Genomic DNA, 18,970 nt, shown 5'->3' with positions numbered 1-18,970 from the left:
TGTAGACAGTGGGGAGAGACAGAGACAGGTGTGATGTGATGTAGACAGTGGGGAGAGACAGAGACAGGTGTGGTGTGATGTCGACAGTGGGGAGAGACAGAGACAGGTGTGGTGTAGACAGTGGGGAGAGACAGACAGGTGTGGTGTGATGTCGACAGTGGGGAGAGACAGAGACAGGTGTCATGTGATGTAGACAGTGGGGGGAGACAGAGACAGGTGTGGTGTGATGTAGACAGTGGGGAGAGACAGAGACAGGTATGGTGTGATGTAGACAGTGAGGAGAGACAGAGACAGGTGTGGTGTGATGTAGACAGTGGGGAGAGACAGAGACAGGTGTGATGTGATGTAGACAGTGGGGAGAGACAGGTCTGGTGTGTGACAGTGGGGAGAGACAGAGACAGGTGTGATGTGATGTAGACAGTGGGGAGAGACAGAGACAGGTGTGATGTAGTAGACAGTGGGGAGAGACAGAGACAGGTGTGGTGTAGACAGTGGGGTGAGACAGAGACAGGTGTGGTGTGATGTAGACAATGGGGAGAGACAGAGACAGGTGTGGTGTGTGACAGTGGGGAGAGACAGAGACAGGTGTGATGTAGTAGACAGTGGGGAGAGAGAGACAGGTGTGGTGTAGACAGTGGGGAGAGACAGAGACAGGTGTGGTGTGATGTGGACATTGGGGAGAGACAGAGACAGGTGTGGTGTGTGACAGTGGGGAGAGACAGAGATAGGTGTGGTGTAGACAGTGGGGAGAGACAGAGACAGGTGTGGTGTGATGTGGACATTGGGGAGAGACAGAGACAGGTGTGGTGTGTGACAGTGGGGAGAGACAGAGACAGGTGTGGTGTGATGTAGACAGTGGGGAGAGACAGAGACAGGTGTGGTGTGTGACAGTGGGGGGAGACAGAGATAGGTGTGGTGTAGACAGTGGGGAGAGACAGAGACAGGTGTGGTGTGATGTAGACATTGGGGAGAGACAGAGACAGGTGTGGTGTGTGACAGTGGGGAGAGACAGAGACAGGTGTGATGTAGACAGTGGGGAGAGACAGAGACAGGTGTGATGTAGACAGTGGAGGGAGACAGAGACAGGTGTGGTGTGATGTAGACATTGGGGAGAGACAGAGACAGGTGTGATGTAGACAGTGGGGAGAGACAGAGACAGGTGTGGTGTTTGACAGTGGGGAGAGACAGAGACAGGTGTGATGTGTGACAGTGGAGAGAGACAGAGACAGGTGTGATGTGTGACAGTGGAGAGAGACAGAGACAGGTGTGGTGTGATGTTGACAGTGGGGAGAGACAGAGACAGGTGTGATGTCGACAGTGGGGAGAGACAGAGACAGGTGTGGTGTGATGTAGACAGTGGGGAGAGACAGAGACAGGTATGGTGTGATGTAGACAGTGGGGAGAGACAGAGACAGGTTTGATGTGATGTAGACAGTGGAGGGAGACAGAGACAGGTGTGGTTTGATGTTGACATTGGGGAGAGACAGAGACAGGTGTCATGTGATGTAGACAGTGGGGAGAGACAGAGACAGGTGTGATATAGTAGACAGTGTGGAGAGACAGAGACAGGTGTGGTGTGTGACAGTGGGGGGGAGACAGAGACAGGTGTAGTGTGTGACAGTGTGGAGAGACAGAGACAGGTGTGGTGTGATGTTGACAGTGGGGAGAGACAGAGACAGGTGTGGTGTGAGACAGTGGGGAGAGACAGAGACAGGTGTGGTGTGGTGTGTGACAGTGGGGAGAGACAGAGACAGGTGTGGTGTGTGACAGTGGGGAGAGACAGAGACAGGTGTGATGTGATGTAAACAGTGGGGAGAGACAGAGACAGGTGTGGTGTGATGTAGACAGTGGGGAGAGACAGAGACAGGTGTGGTGTGATGTAGACAGTGGGGAGAGACAGAAACAGGTGTTGTGTGTGACAGTGGGGAGAGACAGAGACAGGTGTGGTGTGTGACAGTGGGGAGAGACAGAGACAGGTGTGGTGTGATGTAGACAGTGGGGAGAGACAGAGACAGGTGTGGTGTGATGTAGACAGTGGGGAGAGACAGAGACAGGTGTGATGTGATGTAGACAGTGGGGAGAGACAGAGACAGGTGTGGTGTGCGACAGTGGGGAGAGACAGAGACAGGTGTGGTGTAGACAGTGGGGAGAGACAGAGACAGATGTGGTGTGATGTCGACAGTGGGGAGAGACAGAGACAGGTGTGGTGTGTGACAGTGGGGAGAGACAGAGACAGGTGTGGTGTGATGTCGACAGTGGGGAGAGACAGAGACAGGTGTGGTGTGATGTAGACAGTGGGGAGAGACAGAGACAGGTGTGGTGTGATGTTGACAGTGGGGAGAGACAGAGACAGGTGTGATGTCGACAGTGGGGAGAGACAGAGACAGGTGTGGTATGTGACAGTTGGGAGAGACAGAGACAGGTGTGGTGTGATGTCGACAGTGCGGAGAGACAGAGACAAGTGTGGTGTATGACAGTGGGGAGAGACAGAGACAGGTGTGATGTGATGTAGACAGTGGGGGGAGACAGAGACAGGTGTGGTGTGATGTCAACAGTGTGGAGAGACAGAGACAGGTGTGATGTGATGTAGACAGTGCTATGGTCCACACTGCATCATCTGTCATAATTCACACTGCATCATCTGTCATAATTCACACTTCATCATCTGTCATAATTCACAATGCATCATTGTCATAATTCACACTGCATCATCTGTCATAATTTACATTGCTCATCTGTCATAATTCACACTGCATCACCTGTCATAATTCACACTTCATCATCTGTCATCATTCACACTGCATCATATGCCATGGTCCACACTGCATCATCTGTCATAATTCACACTGCATCACCTGTCATAATTCACACTTCATCATCTGTCATCATTCACACTGCATCACCTGTCATAATTCACACTTCATCATCTGTCATCATTCACACTGCATCACCTGTCATAATTCACACTGCATCATCTGTCATAATTCACACTGCATCACCTGTCATAATTCACACTTCATCATCTGTCATAATTCACACTGCATCACCTGTCATAATTCACACTGCATCACCTGTCATCATTCACACTTCATCACCTGTCATAATTCACACTTCATCACCTGTCATCATTCACACTGCATCATATGCCATGGTCCACACTGCATCCTCTGTCATCATTCACACTGCATCACCTGTCATCATTCACACTGCATCACCTGTCATAATTCACACTGCATCACCTGTCATCATTCACACTGCATCACCTGTCATAATTCACACTGCATCACCTGTCATCATTCACACTTCATCATCTGTCATCATTCACACTGCATCATATGCCATGGTCCACACTGCATCACCTGTCATAATTCACACTTCATCATCTGTCATCATTCACACTGCATCATATGCCATGGTCCACACTGCATCCTCTGTCATAATTCACACTGCATCACCTGTCATCATTCACACTGCATCACCTGTCATAATTCACACTGCATCACCTGTCATCATTCACACTGCATCACCTGTCATAATTCACACTGCATCACCTGTCATCATTCACACTGCATCATATGCCATGGTCCACACTGCATCCTCTGTCATAATTCACACTGCATCACCTGTCATCATTCACACTGCATCATATGCCATGGTCCACACTGCATCCTCTGTCATAATTCACACTTCATCACCTGTCATCATTCACACTGCATCATATGCCATGGTCCACACTGCATCCTCTGTCATAATTCACACTGCATCACCTGTCATCATTCACACTGCATCATATGCCATGGTCCACACTGCATCCTCTGTCATGATTCATACTTGTCAGCAGGTCAGCATTTTAGTGTGAAAGAAAGACGCACTGTTCATTTGACATTGAAGACTGGACTGTTGGTTTGTGGTGGACACAGAGACAGACCAGGTCTTTTTTTTTTTTGGTCACTTGATGAACATGTCACTTTTTATTCTGTTCTAATAATTGTCACTGTATGATGAAAAAAAAGACTGTTCATTTCTCGGTGAAAATGTAATCGTTCATTGACTCACATTCGGTGAAAACAGGACTATTTGATTGTTTGACTCACATTCGGGAAAACAGGTTTCATTGTTTGACCCACATTTGATGAAAACATGTTTCATTGTTTGACCCACATTTGGTGAAAACATGTTTCATTGTTTGACCCACATTCGGTGAAAACATGACTATTTCATTGTTTGACTCACATTCGGTGAAAACATGACTATTTCATTGCTTGACCCACATTCGGTGAAAACATGACTATTTCATTGCTTGACCCACATTCGGTGAAAACATGACTATTTCATTGTTTGACTCACATTCGGTGAAAACATGATTGCTTCATTGTGAAATTTGACTTGTGTTTGGTGAAAATATAACTGCTTTATTTTGAAAACGTGACTCACTTTTTTTTCTTTTTTTTTTCAAAACTGATTGTTTCATTGTGAATTGCTACTCTCATTTCTCTCTGAAAATCTGTAAATTTCATTATGAAAACTTGACTCCTGAAATGGCAAAAAAATTGACTGTTGATCTTCAGATGAAGTGTAAATTGTAAATGTATTATAGTAAATGTATTCTTTTTTCAGAACCTGTTGACATGTACAGTCAAAACCGAAACTGTGTATTTGTTCGACGTATTGCTGTGGTCATACTGCATGTATCGACGTACACTGACTGCCTACATGCTTAATGCAGTACGTATATATATAATGCTTTCTGGAGATGTCAAGTATTCTGTAATCTGCATGTCACTCAAAGCCAAACACCTCTCTGTGTTCTGGAATGAAGAAGTGTGCGTGATACGTGACAAAGTGTTCATCAACACTGATGGGACTCTGTCTGTTTACACCGATTGTCACGGAACATATTGAATGGTGTCATTTTAACCATTTGGGATGTGGCGCTCTATAGATAGTATGCTATATGATTATTGCTTTGGCCAACGTGTGCGAGTGTGTGTGTGTGTGTGTGATGGTTATTCCCTGTTCAAACCACTTGTGTATGTAATGGTTGTTCCCTGTTCAAACCACTGTTTTGTTGCGCCGTGTCAGTGACTTTGTCATACTGTTACAGTCAATGCTGTATCGCCCCGCAGCACTTAGCTGTGTCCCAGTGGAAGGTGGACACTTCAGGTGCAGGTGAAAAAACAAACAAAAAAACAGTGTGTAAGAACAGGGTGGAATGTGCACCTCTCTTCGTCGTGTGTGGAATTGTTCATCACAAGGCCTGCTGGTCGCAGCTTTCTCCATTATGTTATCCTGCTGCTTAGGGCAACGGCAGCTTGTCAAAAAGATTCTCTCTGTCTCTCTCTGTCTCTCTGTCTCTCTGTCTCTGTCTCTCTCTCTCTCTCTCTCTCTCTCTCTCTCTCTCTCTCTCTCTCAGTGACCCTATGATGAAGGAGTGATGGTGACGGCCAGCAGTGTGACCCACAGATCCACAGTGACCAGAACATCAGCTCTGGTCAGTCAGTGGTCAGAGGTTTCGGAATGGTGTGGGTAGGGGTCATGGTGGGATGTGGTTTTTCTGTGGTCAGTGGGGGAGCTTTTATAAAAAAATAAAAATTAAAAAAAACACAATGCTAAGTATGCCTCCCACCCCCACCTACACACACACACACACACACTCACACACTCACACACACACACTCACACACACACACACTCACACATACACACACACACACACACGTACACACGCGCGCGCACGCGTGCCTTTTGTGACACATTCATTGAAAGAGCACTCAACAGATGACTCAGGTTGTACATGTATTGCTTTCAAACCAGTGAAATGGCAGGCTGTCAGTATTGGACGTACTATGTGTGCCGTGCACACCGGTGACGCCTTCAGCACAACGCTGGATTCCTTCTGTCTTGCTCAATACTTTTAACGGGGACAGACATGTATTCACGTCTGCCCGTCTGTCTGTTTACTGTCTGTCTGTCTGTCTGTCAGCATTTACTGTGAGACTAAAAAAGTGACAATAAAATATATATTGGTTTCGTTTCGTGTGGAGGTGATTTTCTTGTGTGCAGAGTTGTACGGGGAGTGGGTGTGTTTAATAATAATAATAATAATAATAATGGATACTTATATAGCACACTATCCAGAAATCTGCTCTAGGTGCTTTACAAAAACGCTTTTGATAACATAAAACATTATATCTATGTTACATACACACACCAAAATGTGACCACACACACACACACACACTGCATACATACATTTTAACATACATGTGTATCTAACAACTACCCTAACACATACGCACACACAGGCAGGCACAAACTTACATAAACACACGCACACACAATACACATTCATATACATGCATGTAGTTATGTACACATACATAGGTATACACACATAGTCAAGCACACCTAGCGAAAAGGAAGTGGACCTGCCACAATTGAACTTATTGCTAAGGGAAAAGGTGAGTTTTGAGACGAGATTTAAAAGATGCGAGGGAATCAGAATGACGGAGGTTATCAGGGAGCTTGTTCCACGTCTTTGGCGATTGAAAAGAAAACGATCTGTGTCCATAGGTCTTACTTCTGACGTGAGGTATCCTGAGAAGTCGAGTATCAGAGGAAGAACGGAGCTGGCGAGACGGGGTATAGATATGGATGAGTTCAGAAAGATACTTGGGGCCAGATCCGTTGACTGCAGAAAAGGTCAGAGTGGATAGCTTATAGTCTATTCGATCAGAAACAGGCAACCAGTGGAGAGACTGAAGGAGAGGAGAAACATGGTCAAATTTAGAAGCTCTGCAAATGAGTCTGGCAGCGTTACTCAGTGTTATTTGTGTGAAAACGTCGGACTCCTTCTCTCTGTCTTCTCTCTGTCTCTCTCTCTCTCTCTCTCTCTCTCTCTCTCTCTCTCTCTCTCTCTCTCTCTCTCTCACACACACACACACACACGCAAACGCAAACGCATACACGCCAAGCAAGGGAGCTAATTTGTTCTTGTTCTCCAGATTTAGTTCTTACCTCCCTTGTATCTATTGCCCTCATGACGAGTAATGATTGTGAGCTCTCTCTCTCTCTCTCTCTCTCTCTCGGGGGACGACGGGTAATGGCGGCCAGGCAGCAGCTCTGTGAATCTGTGCGGGAGTTTTTTGTGGAGTGTGGAGTTGTGCTGGACTGTCGCAAGAAGGTATTGTGAACAGAGTGTCAGTAAAGGATCAGAGATAGTAGAGTTGGTGAAACATGGTCGACTTAGTGACTTGGAGGGCAGCTATCGGTGTTTTTTTGTGGTCGAGTGCAATCTGGGTCATGTTTGCAAGGAAAGAGGTCACGTCAAAGCGAGCAGGTGAGTGATGACACAAACAGTGCAGCATGCTTCTCATCGACTGATGTTTTCGTCGGTTTTGTTTTCGTTTGCACTGCCGTTGCATTGCTTTGCAGTTTTTGTGGTAATGTTCGGGCATTCGAATCTTTTGGCAATGCATGTCTTATGAGACACGGGGGTATGAGGGGAACCATTTCGAGTGCAGAGGAGGGTGTGTTTGTCTGTGGCAGTGTGTGTCATCTCGCTCTGCACGTGCCAGTGCTTCTTTCTGCTTGCTGTGTCCTACACGCCGTGTTGTCACTGCGTCGGTTGTTGCTCAGCGGCAATGTGGAAACAAACCCTGGCCCCAACACTGACGGACAGACAGACCCCAAAGTTGAATCTGACAAAGTGACGAACACAGAGACTGCAGGTGACGAAATGATAAACAAATTGATGCAAGCCCTGCAACAGCGGTTCAGTTTCAGTTTCAGTTTCACTTTCTCAAGGAGGCGTCACTGCGTTCGGACAAATCCATACACGATACACCACATCTGTTGAGCAGATGCCTAACCAGCAGCATAACCCAACGCGCTTAGTCAGGCCTTGAGTGCATGCTTACATATTTGTGTACCTATGAAAGTGGATTTCATTTTACGTAATTTCGCCAGAGGACAACACTCTCGTTGCCATGGGTTCTTTTTCAGTGCGCCAAGTGCGTGCTGCACACGGGACCTCGGTTTGTCGTCTCATCCGAAAGACTAGACGCTCAGTTTGATTTTCCAGTCAAACTTAGGAGAAAGGGCGAGAGCGGGATTCGAACCCACACCCTCACGGACTCTCTGTATTGGCAGCTGAGCGTCTTAACCATTCTGCCACCTTCCTCCTCTTTGAACAGCGGTTCAATGAACAGACACTACTGATAAGAAGTGATCTTGGAGAAATAAAGGAGGATCTAGGTCAAGTAAAACAACAATGCCAAGAAATAAACAGACGATGTGACAGACTGGAGAGAGATCAGAGGTACCTGACGGATGCAGTGACGGACATGACAGCAGATATTCAACAACTGTTTACAGAATCAAATGACGGAAAAGAAGAATTACAGCAAATTTCAAATACGATACATGAACTGAGACATGAAGTCAAACAATTAAAATTGGACACGGGACAAATTAGAAGACTTCTCGCGCAGAGACAACTTGAGATTTTATGGGATTCCCCATGCAGGACCAAACGAAACATTTGACACGTGTGCCAATACCGTAGTTGACATACTGAACAGCATTGACGGACCGAAACCTTGGACGACTGACGACATTACACGGGCACACCGAACAGGACAAGGACGACAAGGACAGCCACGACCCATGATCGTACGATTTACGAGATGGAGAGACAAGATGACAATCCTTACAAACAGAGACATGCGACAAAGACTGCAGGAAAATGGGGTGAGGGTGGCCAATGACATGACAAAAGCACAAGCACAGGTCGTTGGCAGGGCAAGGAGTGAAGGCAAAAGGGCATATTTCCGCAAAGGTCAGCTGGTAGTAGAACCCAGGGTCTTTGATCAGCGATCATATGCGCAGGTTGTTGGGGGTGGAGGTGGTGTTGATCAAATCAAGATGCTAGAGCTCCAGTGCACTGTGTTCCAGTCGGGAACGAAGTGGGCGTGTCAGTCTCGGCCAATCAACGGGAGGATTCCCCTCGCCTTGTCAGTGAGGTGATGACGTCATCAGCTGAGACCTTCACGCAGAACGGAAAGGACAGTGTGAGCACACCCCCCTCCCTCCTCTTCACCTTCTCGCACACGTGCAACCCAGGAACAGCGGCAGCGTGACGGCAGCGATGAGAGTGGACACGGGGACTTCCCTCGTGACGTCGGAACCAGTTCAGCGGGTGAACGACGCGGGTCAGCCAGAGGCAGCGGGGGTTTCCCGGGCGCTGAGTGTCACAGTGGCAGTGACACACGTGCAACACGCGGAGGCCAGGTGTCAGGCAGGCAGATGGGGATGCCCGCTTACCTGGGGAACCAGCCACACAAGTCTCCCGTTGGTTCGGCTCGCGGCAGAGGGAGAGGTGGCAGTGGCAGTGGCAGTGACAGGCACCTGCGCTCGAGCGCGACAAGGAAGCCATAGGACAGGCCCGACCATCCACATCAGTGGAAGTTCTTGAACTATAATGTAGAAAACTTGTATAGTAAATTAAAGGATGTTTCTTTTATGAACTATGTAAATAAATTCGATTTTGTTTGCCTCACTGAATGTTTTCTTGATCCTTCCTTTGATTTCAGTAATGTGTTTATCGATTACGTTAAGTTTTATGCACCTGCAAAAAAGTTATCTTTGCATGGTAGACGTTCAGGAGGAGTGTTAATGTTGGTGAGAAAGAGTCTGACAGAGAGTGTGAAAGAAATAAAGTTGGAATGTGATAATGCTTTAGCTATTAAAGTGGACAAAACTGTATTTTGTTTAGATAAAGATATTGTTATTGTTGCTTGCTATGTTGTACCTGAAGGAGGTCCTGCATACAATGATAAAATGATTAAGGATGGTGTATTGATATTGGAAGAATCACTGTTGAATCAGTTTGAAAAAGATGATGTATATTTTATGATATTCGGTGATTTGAATGCCAGAACAGGTCATAAACAAGCTGAACCTGAAGAAATGTCAAACTATATTGGTGATGTGAAATGTAACAGTATGGATGAAGATAATTGTGCACGTTGTTCAAAAGACGAAACGGTTAATAATTTTGGTAAAACATTGTTGGACTTGTGTTGGTAAAACATTGTTGGACAGACCTGGCGACGCACCATCCACCAAGCTGTCTCCTCCTTCGAAAACAACCGCAGGGCCAGCCTTGAGGACAAACGCAGAAGGAGGAAGAACCACGACGCTGCAGCCGCGAACCCAGACCAGACTTTCCCTTGCAACCGCTGCGGCCGACTCTGCTTTTCCCGCATTGGCCTTGTCAGCCATGAGCGTGCCTGCATCAGACGTGGACAACGCCCTTCCTAGATCTTCGTCAGCGAAGCCAGGCCATGATGTGTTTCATACTTGATTTGATTATTTTGAATGGTTCCTGTAATGGTGACAAAGATGGCGAATATACATTTGTGTCACCTAATGGATGTAGTGTGACTGATTATTTTCTTATTCCTAGTGATTTGTTATTTTGTTTTGATTTTCATGTTGGTGATTGTGTGGATTCGTGGCATTTGCCAGTTGAGGTAACATGGAAAAGGGCCCATTGTAACTTTGGTGTTCCAAACACAAAGAAAGAGTATGAAGAAAAAATTGTATGGTCAGATGAGAATGCTAACATTTATAAAAACGAACTTGATAGTGATGAGTTTCATGATAGTTTGCTGAAGGCTTTTCAATTATTACATGTTAACATGAATGATAGTTTAAACCAGTTTGTCACTGCACTGTATGGAGCTGCTGCATGTATGGTTCGACGAGTGGAGCATGGAAGGAAAAAAGTGAATGACTGGTTTGATGATGAATGTGTACAAAAGAAAAAGGAAGTTAAAAGGTTGTTGAGAAAATATTTCAGAGATGTAAAACAGAAAAGGATAAGCCAGAGAAAAGACAAGAGTATGCTGCAGCAAGGAAAGAATATGTTAAACTAAGAAAGACAAAAGAAAGAGAATTTGAAAATAACAGATTAAAAAAACTAAAAGAATCAGTCAGTGACTCTAAGACATTTTGGTCAGTAATAAGATCCGTAAATAGAAAAGCTTTTGTGTATAACGACATCCCCATTGTACAATGGCATGATCACTTCTTTAGGGTTTTTAATGATTTCGACAATAATGTAATACAAGAAGAAAAAATTTATTGGAAGCAGAAGATGATCTTGAGCCATTATTTAACGATCCTATATCTAAAGAAGAAGTTGTTGCTAGTATCAGACATCTAAAATTAGGAAAAAGTGCAGGCCCTGACAAAATTGTTGGAGAAATGCTGAGGTGTGCAAATTCTGTTGTGATTGATTTCCTTGTTATGTTATTTAATCAGCTGTTTGAAAATGGTACGTTTCCTTTGGAGTGGGCAAAATCCATTATTATTCCTATACACAAAAAAGGAGATGTTAACAACCCCGATAATTACCGTGGTGTATCACTCACAAGTATTTTAAGTAAAGTTTATACTCATATCTTAAATAAGAGGCTGACTAAATTGGGCTGAAAATGAAGAAAAAATAATCGAAGAACAAGCTGGTTTTAGAGCAAACTACAGTACCATAGACCACATATTTACATTATATGCATTAGTACAGAAATATCTGCTATGTAATACGAAACTTTATGTTGCTTTTGTGGACTTCAAGAAGGCCTTCGATTCTGTTAATCGAAATGCATTGTGGAATGTATTGCGTAAAAGTGGTGTGAAAGGTAAACTGTATATGGCACTTAAAGGTGTTTATAATTCTGTACTTGCGTGTGAAGGGTGTTTATTCTGATTACTTTGAATGTCCAAATGGAGTGAAACAGGGATGTCTCCTGAGCCCGCAGATGTTTTCCTTTTTTATAAATGAACTGGCTGTTGAATTATCCAATAGAGGCAAACATGGTATTCAGTTAATTCCTGGTGCTATTGAGGTTTTCTTATTACTGTTTGCTGATGATGTCATTCTTTTATCTGGAACAGTAATAGGTTTGCAAAATCAACTAAACGCCTTAGAAGAAGAAGCAGATCGCTTAAGTTTGACAGTGAATTTGGATAAAACTAATATTATGGTCTTTAGGATGGGTGGACACCTGTCACTACATGAAAGATGGTTTTATAAGAATACAGAAGTTAGAGTGGTGAATTCATACAAATACTTAGGAATGATATTCTCAACTAAATTAAGTCTGAATTATGCATGGGAAGAATCTTGTAATAAGGGGAAAAAGGGTGTAATCGAAATTTTGAAGACGTTACGAAAGCTTAACTCTTTTGATTGCTGTTTATTTTGGAAATTATTTGATTCACAGATTGAGCCTTTACTTACATATGGAGCAGAAATTTGGGGACTAAGTGTAAATAAGCAGATTGAGAAAGTGCATACATATGTAATTAAACGTTTCTTAAATGTACCAATACATTCATCTAATACAGTGTTATACGGAGAAACAGGAATGTACCCTTTGTATATAAAAATTTTTGTAAAGTGTATTAAATACTGGTTGAAATTGTTGAAACTTCCACAAACACGCTTATGCAGACAGGCCTATGATATGATGTATATTCAAATGGATTTAGGGAAAGAGAATTGGGCTTACAGAGTAAAGAAAGTTTTATCAGAACATGGTTTTGGAATTGTGTGGTTATCACAGGGAGTAGGAAACGAGCAGCAGTTTATATCGGAATTTAAAGACAGACTTATTTGTTCTTTTCAACAAAACTGGCACTCCGATATGGAAACAAAAGAAAAATATAGTTGGTTTTTCTCATTTAAAAACGTATTTCAACCTGAAAAATTTCTAAGTATCATTACAGATAAATGGCACAGAATAAGTTATGCAAGATTTCGATTAAGGACACTTGGTTTCAACGCAAATAAGAAATGGTTTGAACCTGGGACTAACGCAGAATTACCATGCCCATCATGTGGCTCACAAATTGAAGATGAGAAACACTTTTTGTTTGAGTGTAAAGCTTATGATGATTTGAGAAAGAAATGTAAATTTTTTGAAGTAGGTATAACCGAAATGCGCAACATTGTGTCTGTTTTATCATCTGAGGATGAAATTATAATTAGATCGATTGCAAAATTTATTGCAGAAGCGCAAAAAATAAGACAAGGACTTGTTATACACGGGCAAAATAATATATAATAAGGTAGTTAACCATAGTTGACTGAATGCTGATATGTGCCGGAATGAAAGTAAGGAGTACATGAAATTATGTATGTGAGAGGATGGTCGAATTTTCTTTTCTTTTTTTTTTCCTTTTTTTCCTTAGTATTTTCTTTGAAGTGATACTATGTACATATATAATTATGGTGTCAGTGTAACCAATCTTTTTTAACTGCAATGTTTAAAATTTACATCATAAAGATTATTGTAATCTGTTGATGTGAAAATGTTACCCCCTTGTCAAAAGACCTTTGCAGGCAATGACAATAAAACGTTTCAAGTTTTCAAGTTTCTCTCTCTCTCTCTCTCTCTCTCTCTCTCTCTGTCTCTTTGAGTTCCTTATGTAACAAAATGAATATAGTGTCTATAAACATGCCACTAAACTGAAACCCTAATCCTTATGCACAGAACTTTTCATGGAAATTATCCAGTGTCTGTTAGAGATATGTTCACTGGTAACAAGTTTCGGCATTCACTCAGAATTGATTTTCCTTCAACCGTAAGTCTTTATTTAAATAAAGTTCTCTGTACTTAGATGTTGGTCGTGAATATTCATGTTACTGGTGCTTTCCTTTCTTTTTTCTTTTTTTTCTTTCTTTTTTTAAAAGTTTTCATTTCATTTCATTTAAAAAAAAATGTTTGTATAGTTATTTATTCATTAATTTATTATTTCCTTATTTTGTATATCAACATATTCATTATTAATTTATTTATTTATTTTATGTGTAGCTGTGGTCCCGAGTGACCAATCATCTCCTGCTGTGGCTATTTATGCAAGTTAAGCGAACTGCAATGACGCTCACATGGCCCATGAAACAAAACGGGCCTATGGCACTACATATTTGAATAATTTGTGTTTGTCACAAGGTGTTCAGTGATAGATTTCTAAATGATTCCTGAACCAATTTACATCAGATAGGTTGCAAAAGAAAGAGCTCAACGCCTACTTTCTAATGAGTATAAAATGATGTGTTGATTATTTAAGATGAATTTATAATCTTAATTTAAGTCACCTGAAAAGGGTAAGTTTTTAGCAAACTTGTTGCTGAAAATTACAAACTGCGTTAAATCAGTTTAATGCAGGCAAACACAAACAGTATGGATTTAAAAATGGAATTGCAACAATTCTGTCAGTATATAATGCTTGTAGTTTACTGATCCAACAAAAGAGATATTTGATTAAATACGGTGTGTCAGAAACACAGTTTTCACCTCAGCCAAAGCTGTCAAGCAACACTAGGTGTAGAGTGATTGTTGTTAAGTGTCGACAATGAAAATTGGCTTTGTAATTTCTAAATGCCTGATCTATTCTCATCCAAACACTATAAATGTGTGGTTTTAGTTTCCAACAGCAGTCACATACAGAATTGTAACTGTAGCATTATGTGTGACGAGAAAGACAAAATAACGTTAGCTTGGCATCAGTTGAAATCTTTACACTGACGAATAATTAAACTAAAATCAAGTGTGCTTCTAACTGATTAAAGTGTGTACGTGTGTAAGCACAACAAATATGATATTGCAGCGAACGATACAGAGACTTGATTTAATAAATGGTTTGAGCTTTTGTCTAAAAGGGGATTTGCATTCAAATTTGGAATGCATGACGCATTCTGCACAGGTCGTTGAAGACTGGTAGGTTAGTTGCGAAAATGGCGTCTGCTATTCAGCTTCTGAAGCCAGCTGAGCACTTGGCTACATCTTCCCCCATCTTTTGAAATCCATCATCCACTATAGTTAATTAAATGTAATTCTTTTAAGCAGACTTAACTGAGCATCAACAAGAATTAATGAGCAGGTAAAGGGAGATGATTTAGCTGATAACAGATAGCTAAGTAAATGTGAAATGACCGCAACATTCTTATGAACAATACCCTACTGTTATATTGAAAGTGGCATAAACCAGATTAACCTTTTCCGTACGTCACCTAAAATTTTGCACGCCATACATCGTGGGTGTACAGACACCCATGATTTGTATGAAGGAAAGACTCCTCGCCACTCGTCGTGGGTGTGCAGTAACCCATAGTCTCTGTGTAGGAACTTACCCCTTCCCGTACGTCGTGGGTGCACAGCAACCCCTGGTCTCTGTGTAGGAACTAACCCCTTCCCATAAATCGTGGGTGCACAGCAACCCTTGGTCTCTGTGTAGGAACTAACCCCTTCCCATAAGTCGTGGGTGCACAGCAACCCTTGGTCTCTGTATAGAACTTAGCCCTTCCCATAAGTCGTGGGTGCACAGCAACCCTTGGTCTCTGTGTAGGAACTAACCCCTTCCCGTAAGTCGTGGGTGCACAGTAACCCGTGGTCTCTGTATAGAACTAACCCCTTCCTGTACGTCGTGGGTGCACAGCAACCCTTGGTCTCTGTGTAGGAACTAACCCCTTCCCGTAAGTCGTGGGTGCACAGTAACCCCTGTGTAGGAACTAACCCCTTCCTGTAAGTCGTGGGTTCACAGTAAGCCATGGTCTCTGTGTAGGAACTAACCCCTTCCCGTAAGTCGTGGGTTCACAGTAACCCGTGGTCTCTGTGTAGGAACTAACCCCTTCCCGTAAGTCGTGGGTTCACAGTAACCCGTGGTCTCTGTGTAGGAACTAACCCCTTCCCGTAAGTCGTGGGTTCACAGTAACCCTTGGTCTCTGTGTAGGAACTAACCCCTTCCCGTACGTCGTGGGTGCACAGCATCCCATGGTCTCTGTATAGAGACCCATGGTTTCTTTGAAGAAACAAGACATTGCCGTACGTTGTGTGTGTACCATCGGTATCCTATATCTGTCCGTAAAGCAGATTTGACGTTTCCTTCTGTAAACTTGGATCTCAAGTTCCCAGTTACATGCATGCATTTACTCAAGCCCTTGACTGACATTTAAGTGCAGGGATGTGAGAGCTACGGGTAATTAATGCTAAGGGGTTTGTCTACGTAGCCATATGTCGTAGAGTGCGTGTACAGCCGGTTTTGACTAGATCACGCCCCTTAGAGAGGCCACAGGGTGACTGACTGATCAGTGATGTGTGGAGCAAGGAAATCCTTGATGGGCTGTGAGTTCATGACTTGTAATGGTTTTATATTATATTGATAACTTAGTTTTGTTGGGAAACAATGTTTTGTGTCAGTGGACAGCCAGTTTAAGTTGATCTTGTGGCTTTTGGAAAGAAAAGGGGTTAATGTATGGAGGGAAGTACTAGCCTATATCTTTTGAGTCCCCACTCCTTTCGGTTTGGTTACAGATATTTTGTTCTGATAATATTTGTTACAGTGCTGGGTTCAAATGGTATAGTGTCTTGGTGCACAATAAGGGTAGTACAGTGATATGTCAGTGTATTGTCAGTGTTGACTGACTGTGGAAACAATGAAAGCTCTGAAAGATGAGAAGCCATGGAGATGGTATGTGTGTAACAGGTGTGTCGAGTAGTTTGGTTTTGCTAACACGTAAAATGGGTTTGATGTACATTTGATGCATTATTTATTGTGTATATATCGTAGGTGGTGTCGGTTAAATGTGAAATGAACAGACCTAAAGGCTAACACATTGTCAGTGTGTGTTGAGGGTTTTTCATGTGTGTGTGTGCACATGGGGGTAACAGCAAATGTTTTGGAACACATGTTTGACTTGTTGGTTGTCGTGGTAACATGTGTAGTTTCAGTTTCAGTTTCACTTTCTCAAGGAGGCGTCACTGCGTTCGGACAAATCCATACACGCTACACCACATCTGTTGAGCAGATGCCTGACCAGCAGCATAACCCAACGCGCTTAGTCAAGCCTTGAGTGCATGCTTACATATTTGTGTACCTATGAAAGGGGATTTCATTTTACGTAATTTCGCCAGAGGACAACACTCTCGTTGCCATGGGTTCTTTTTCAGTGCGCCAAGTGCGTGCTGCACACGGGACCTCGGTTTATCGTCTCATCCGAAAGACTAGACGCTCAGTTTGATTTTCCAGTCAAACTTAGGAGAAAGGGCGAGAGCGGGATTCGAACCCACACCCTCACGGATTCTCTGTATTGGCAGCTGAGCGTCTTAACCATTCTGCCACCTTCCTCCGTATGTGTAGGAGTTGTGCTATGTGTCAGTGACTGACTTTGTTCAGAGTGGGATAGTATATTGTAATGTGGTTGAGTTGGTAGAATATGAGAACTGAGGGTCAGTGCTATGTTGTTGCACATATTTTGATGTTTAGCAGAGATATGTTGGAAGTAATGATTTCCATACATGTACTTGCGTCAGTGGGATACTTTGTGAAGACAAAGAGGATATCAATTTTGTTTGGTTATGGTAACACACAGTTTAATTGAATGACGGGTAACATGAGTTGAACACAGGGTTGTATTGGCCAGTGATATGTTTTGTGCACAGTATGGCATGTCAGTGTTGGTGGCAGGTACCATAAGCTTGATGAAGCTTGTATTACCTCACATAGATCTATGTGTGAGAGGGGTGCATACTGGTGGACATGTGATGAAAGGTGTTGGGAGGGTATAGGCCTTTCATGTCAGTGATGTCCAGGTATTTTGAGATTTTCTGACCGGGGTTTTTGGTTGTGTGTTTGTGTTCCAGGTGTGCTGCTTTTGGTGTAGGGTGAACATTTTACTGTGTGCTGCTTGTAGGAAGCACTTTAAGTGTAGGGTGATCTTTTTACTGTGTGCTGCTTGTATGAAGTACTTTAAGTGTAGGGTGATCTTTTTACTGTGTGCTGCTTGTAGGAAGTACTTTAAATGTAGGGTGAACTTTTTACTGTGTGCTGCTTGTAGGAAGTACTTTAAGTGTAGGGTGAACTTTTCACTGTGTGCTGCTTGTAGGAAGTACTTTAAGTGTAGGATGAACTTTTTACTGTGTGAACTGTTTACTGTGTGCTGCTTGTAGGAAGTACTTTAAGTGTAGAAGTGTAGGGTGAACTTTTTACTGTGTGCTGCTTGTAGGAAGTACTTTAAGTGTAGGGTGAACTTTTTACTGTGTGCTGCTTGTAGGAAGTACTTTAAGTGTAGGGTGATCTTTTTACTGTGTGCTGCTTGTAGGAAGTACTTTAAGTGTAGGGTGAACTTTTTACTGTGTGCTGCTTGTAGGAAGTACTTTAAGTGTAGAAGTGCAGGGTGAACTTTTACTGTGTGCTGCTTGTAGGAAGTACTTTAAGTGTAGGGTGAACTTTTTACTGTGTGCTGCTTGTAGGAAGTACTTTAGGTGTAGGGTGAACTTTTTTCTTTCTTTATCTTTCTTTTTTTCTTTTTTTTCTTTTTTTTTTTTTTTTTTTTTTTTTTTTGCTGCTTCTGCCCCAGCATCTGCACCATTTCAGTGGCATTACTCCCACACCACTCATTTAGATTCCCCCATACACGGCCACACCCGGGTACGTCCGTCACAGTTCCAGCGTCGGCAGTACGTAGGGAACCATTGATGTCAGGTCGCCAGATAGGAGGCCACACACCAGAGGAGACCCTGCACTGCTGCTGAGTCACTTCGGTGGTGTTCAGTGGTGCCTGTTCTGATTCAACGTACTCAGGACACCACCTACTAAGCCCCCTACTAACGACAATAATGGCTTGGTCGCGGAGCCAGACTGAGTGAGCGTCCCTCCCAGTGTGGAGACCGCCACCACGTCCGACAGTCCCTCAAACAACAGACCCCATGAATCTGCCGACATTGAAGACACTGACAGGACTCACCCCAAGCACAGAAGTGGAGGGGTATCGAAACTGAGGTCACCATGAGAGCAGGGCATGGAAGGCCACATAATTTGAGACTGCAGTTTTGTTTATATTGATGATGATGAAATAGGGTGAACGTTTTACTGTGTGCTGCTTGTAGGGAATACTTTAAGT

The 18,970-nt window shown here is 43.2% G+C and overlaps 2 protein-coding genes across 4 annotated transcripts in view; one reads left to right on the top strand and one right to left on the bottom strand.

Moving 5' to 3' along the window:
- Positions 1-743: 743 nt before the first annotated feature.
- LOC143297162 (uncharacterized) lies at positions 744-3,061 on the bottom strand. Its single transcript, XM_076609350.1, has 2 exons — positions 2,952-3,061; positions 744-2,712 (listed from the first exon to the last, which is right to left on the bottom strand). Exon 2 carries the CDS (start codon positions 2,622-2,624, stop codon positions 1,497-1,499), a length of 1,128 nt encoding a protein of 375 aa, XP_076465465.1. The 5' UTR covers positions 2,625-2,712; positions 2,952-3,061; the 3' UTR covers positions 744-1,496.
- Positions 3,062-7,088: 4,027 nt separating this feature from the next.
- LOC143296959 (aldehyde dehydrogenase, mitochondrial-like) overlaps positions 7,089-18,970 on the top strand; it is a 72,537-nt gene continuing 60,655 nt past the window's right edge. The window contains exon 1 of one of the 3 annotated variants that reach the window (XM_076609018.1): positions 7,089-7,183. The gene's annotated coding sequence lies outside the window, so the exon portion shown is untranslated. Of the gene's footprint in view, positions 7,340-18,970 lie in introns of all 3 variants that reach the window. The other 2 variants (XM_076609017.1, XM_076609016.1) reach the window with 2 other exon arrangements.

This window comes from Babylonia areolata, chromosome 22, assembly GCF_041734735.1.
Source record: "Babylonia areolata isolate BAREFJ2019XMU chromosome 22, ASM4173473v1, whole genome shotgun sequence".
Lineage (NCBI taxonomy): Eukaryota > Metazoa > Mollusca > Gastropoda > Neogastropoda > Buccinidae > Babylonia > Babylonia areolata.
Note: the sequence above shows the minus strand (reverse complement) of the source record. Positions and strands in the feature narration are given on the sequence as shown.

Excerpts from the sequence above, each read along its gene's own strand:
- LOC143297162 (XM_076609350.1), bottom strand. The coding sequence starts at position 2,624 with ATGACAGATGATGCAGTGTGGACCATAGCACTGTCTACATCACATCAC.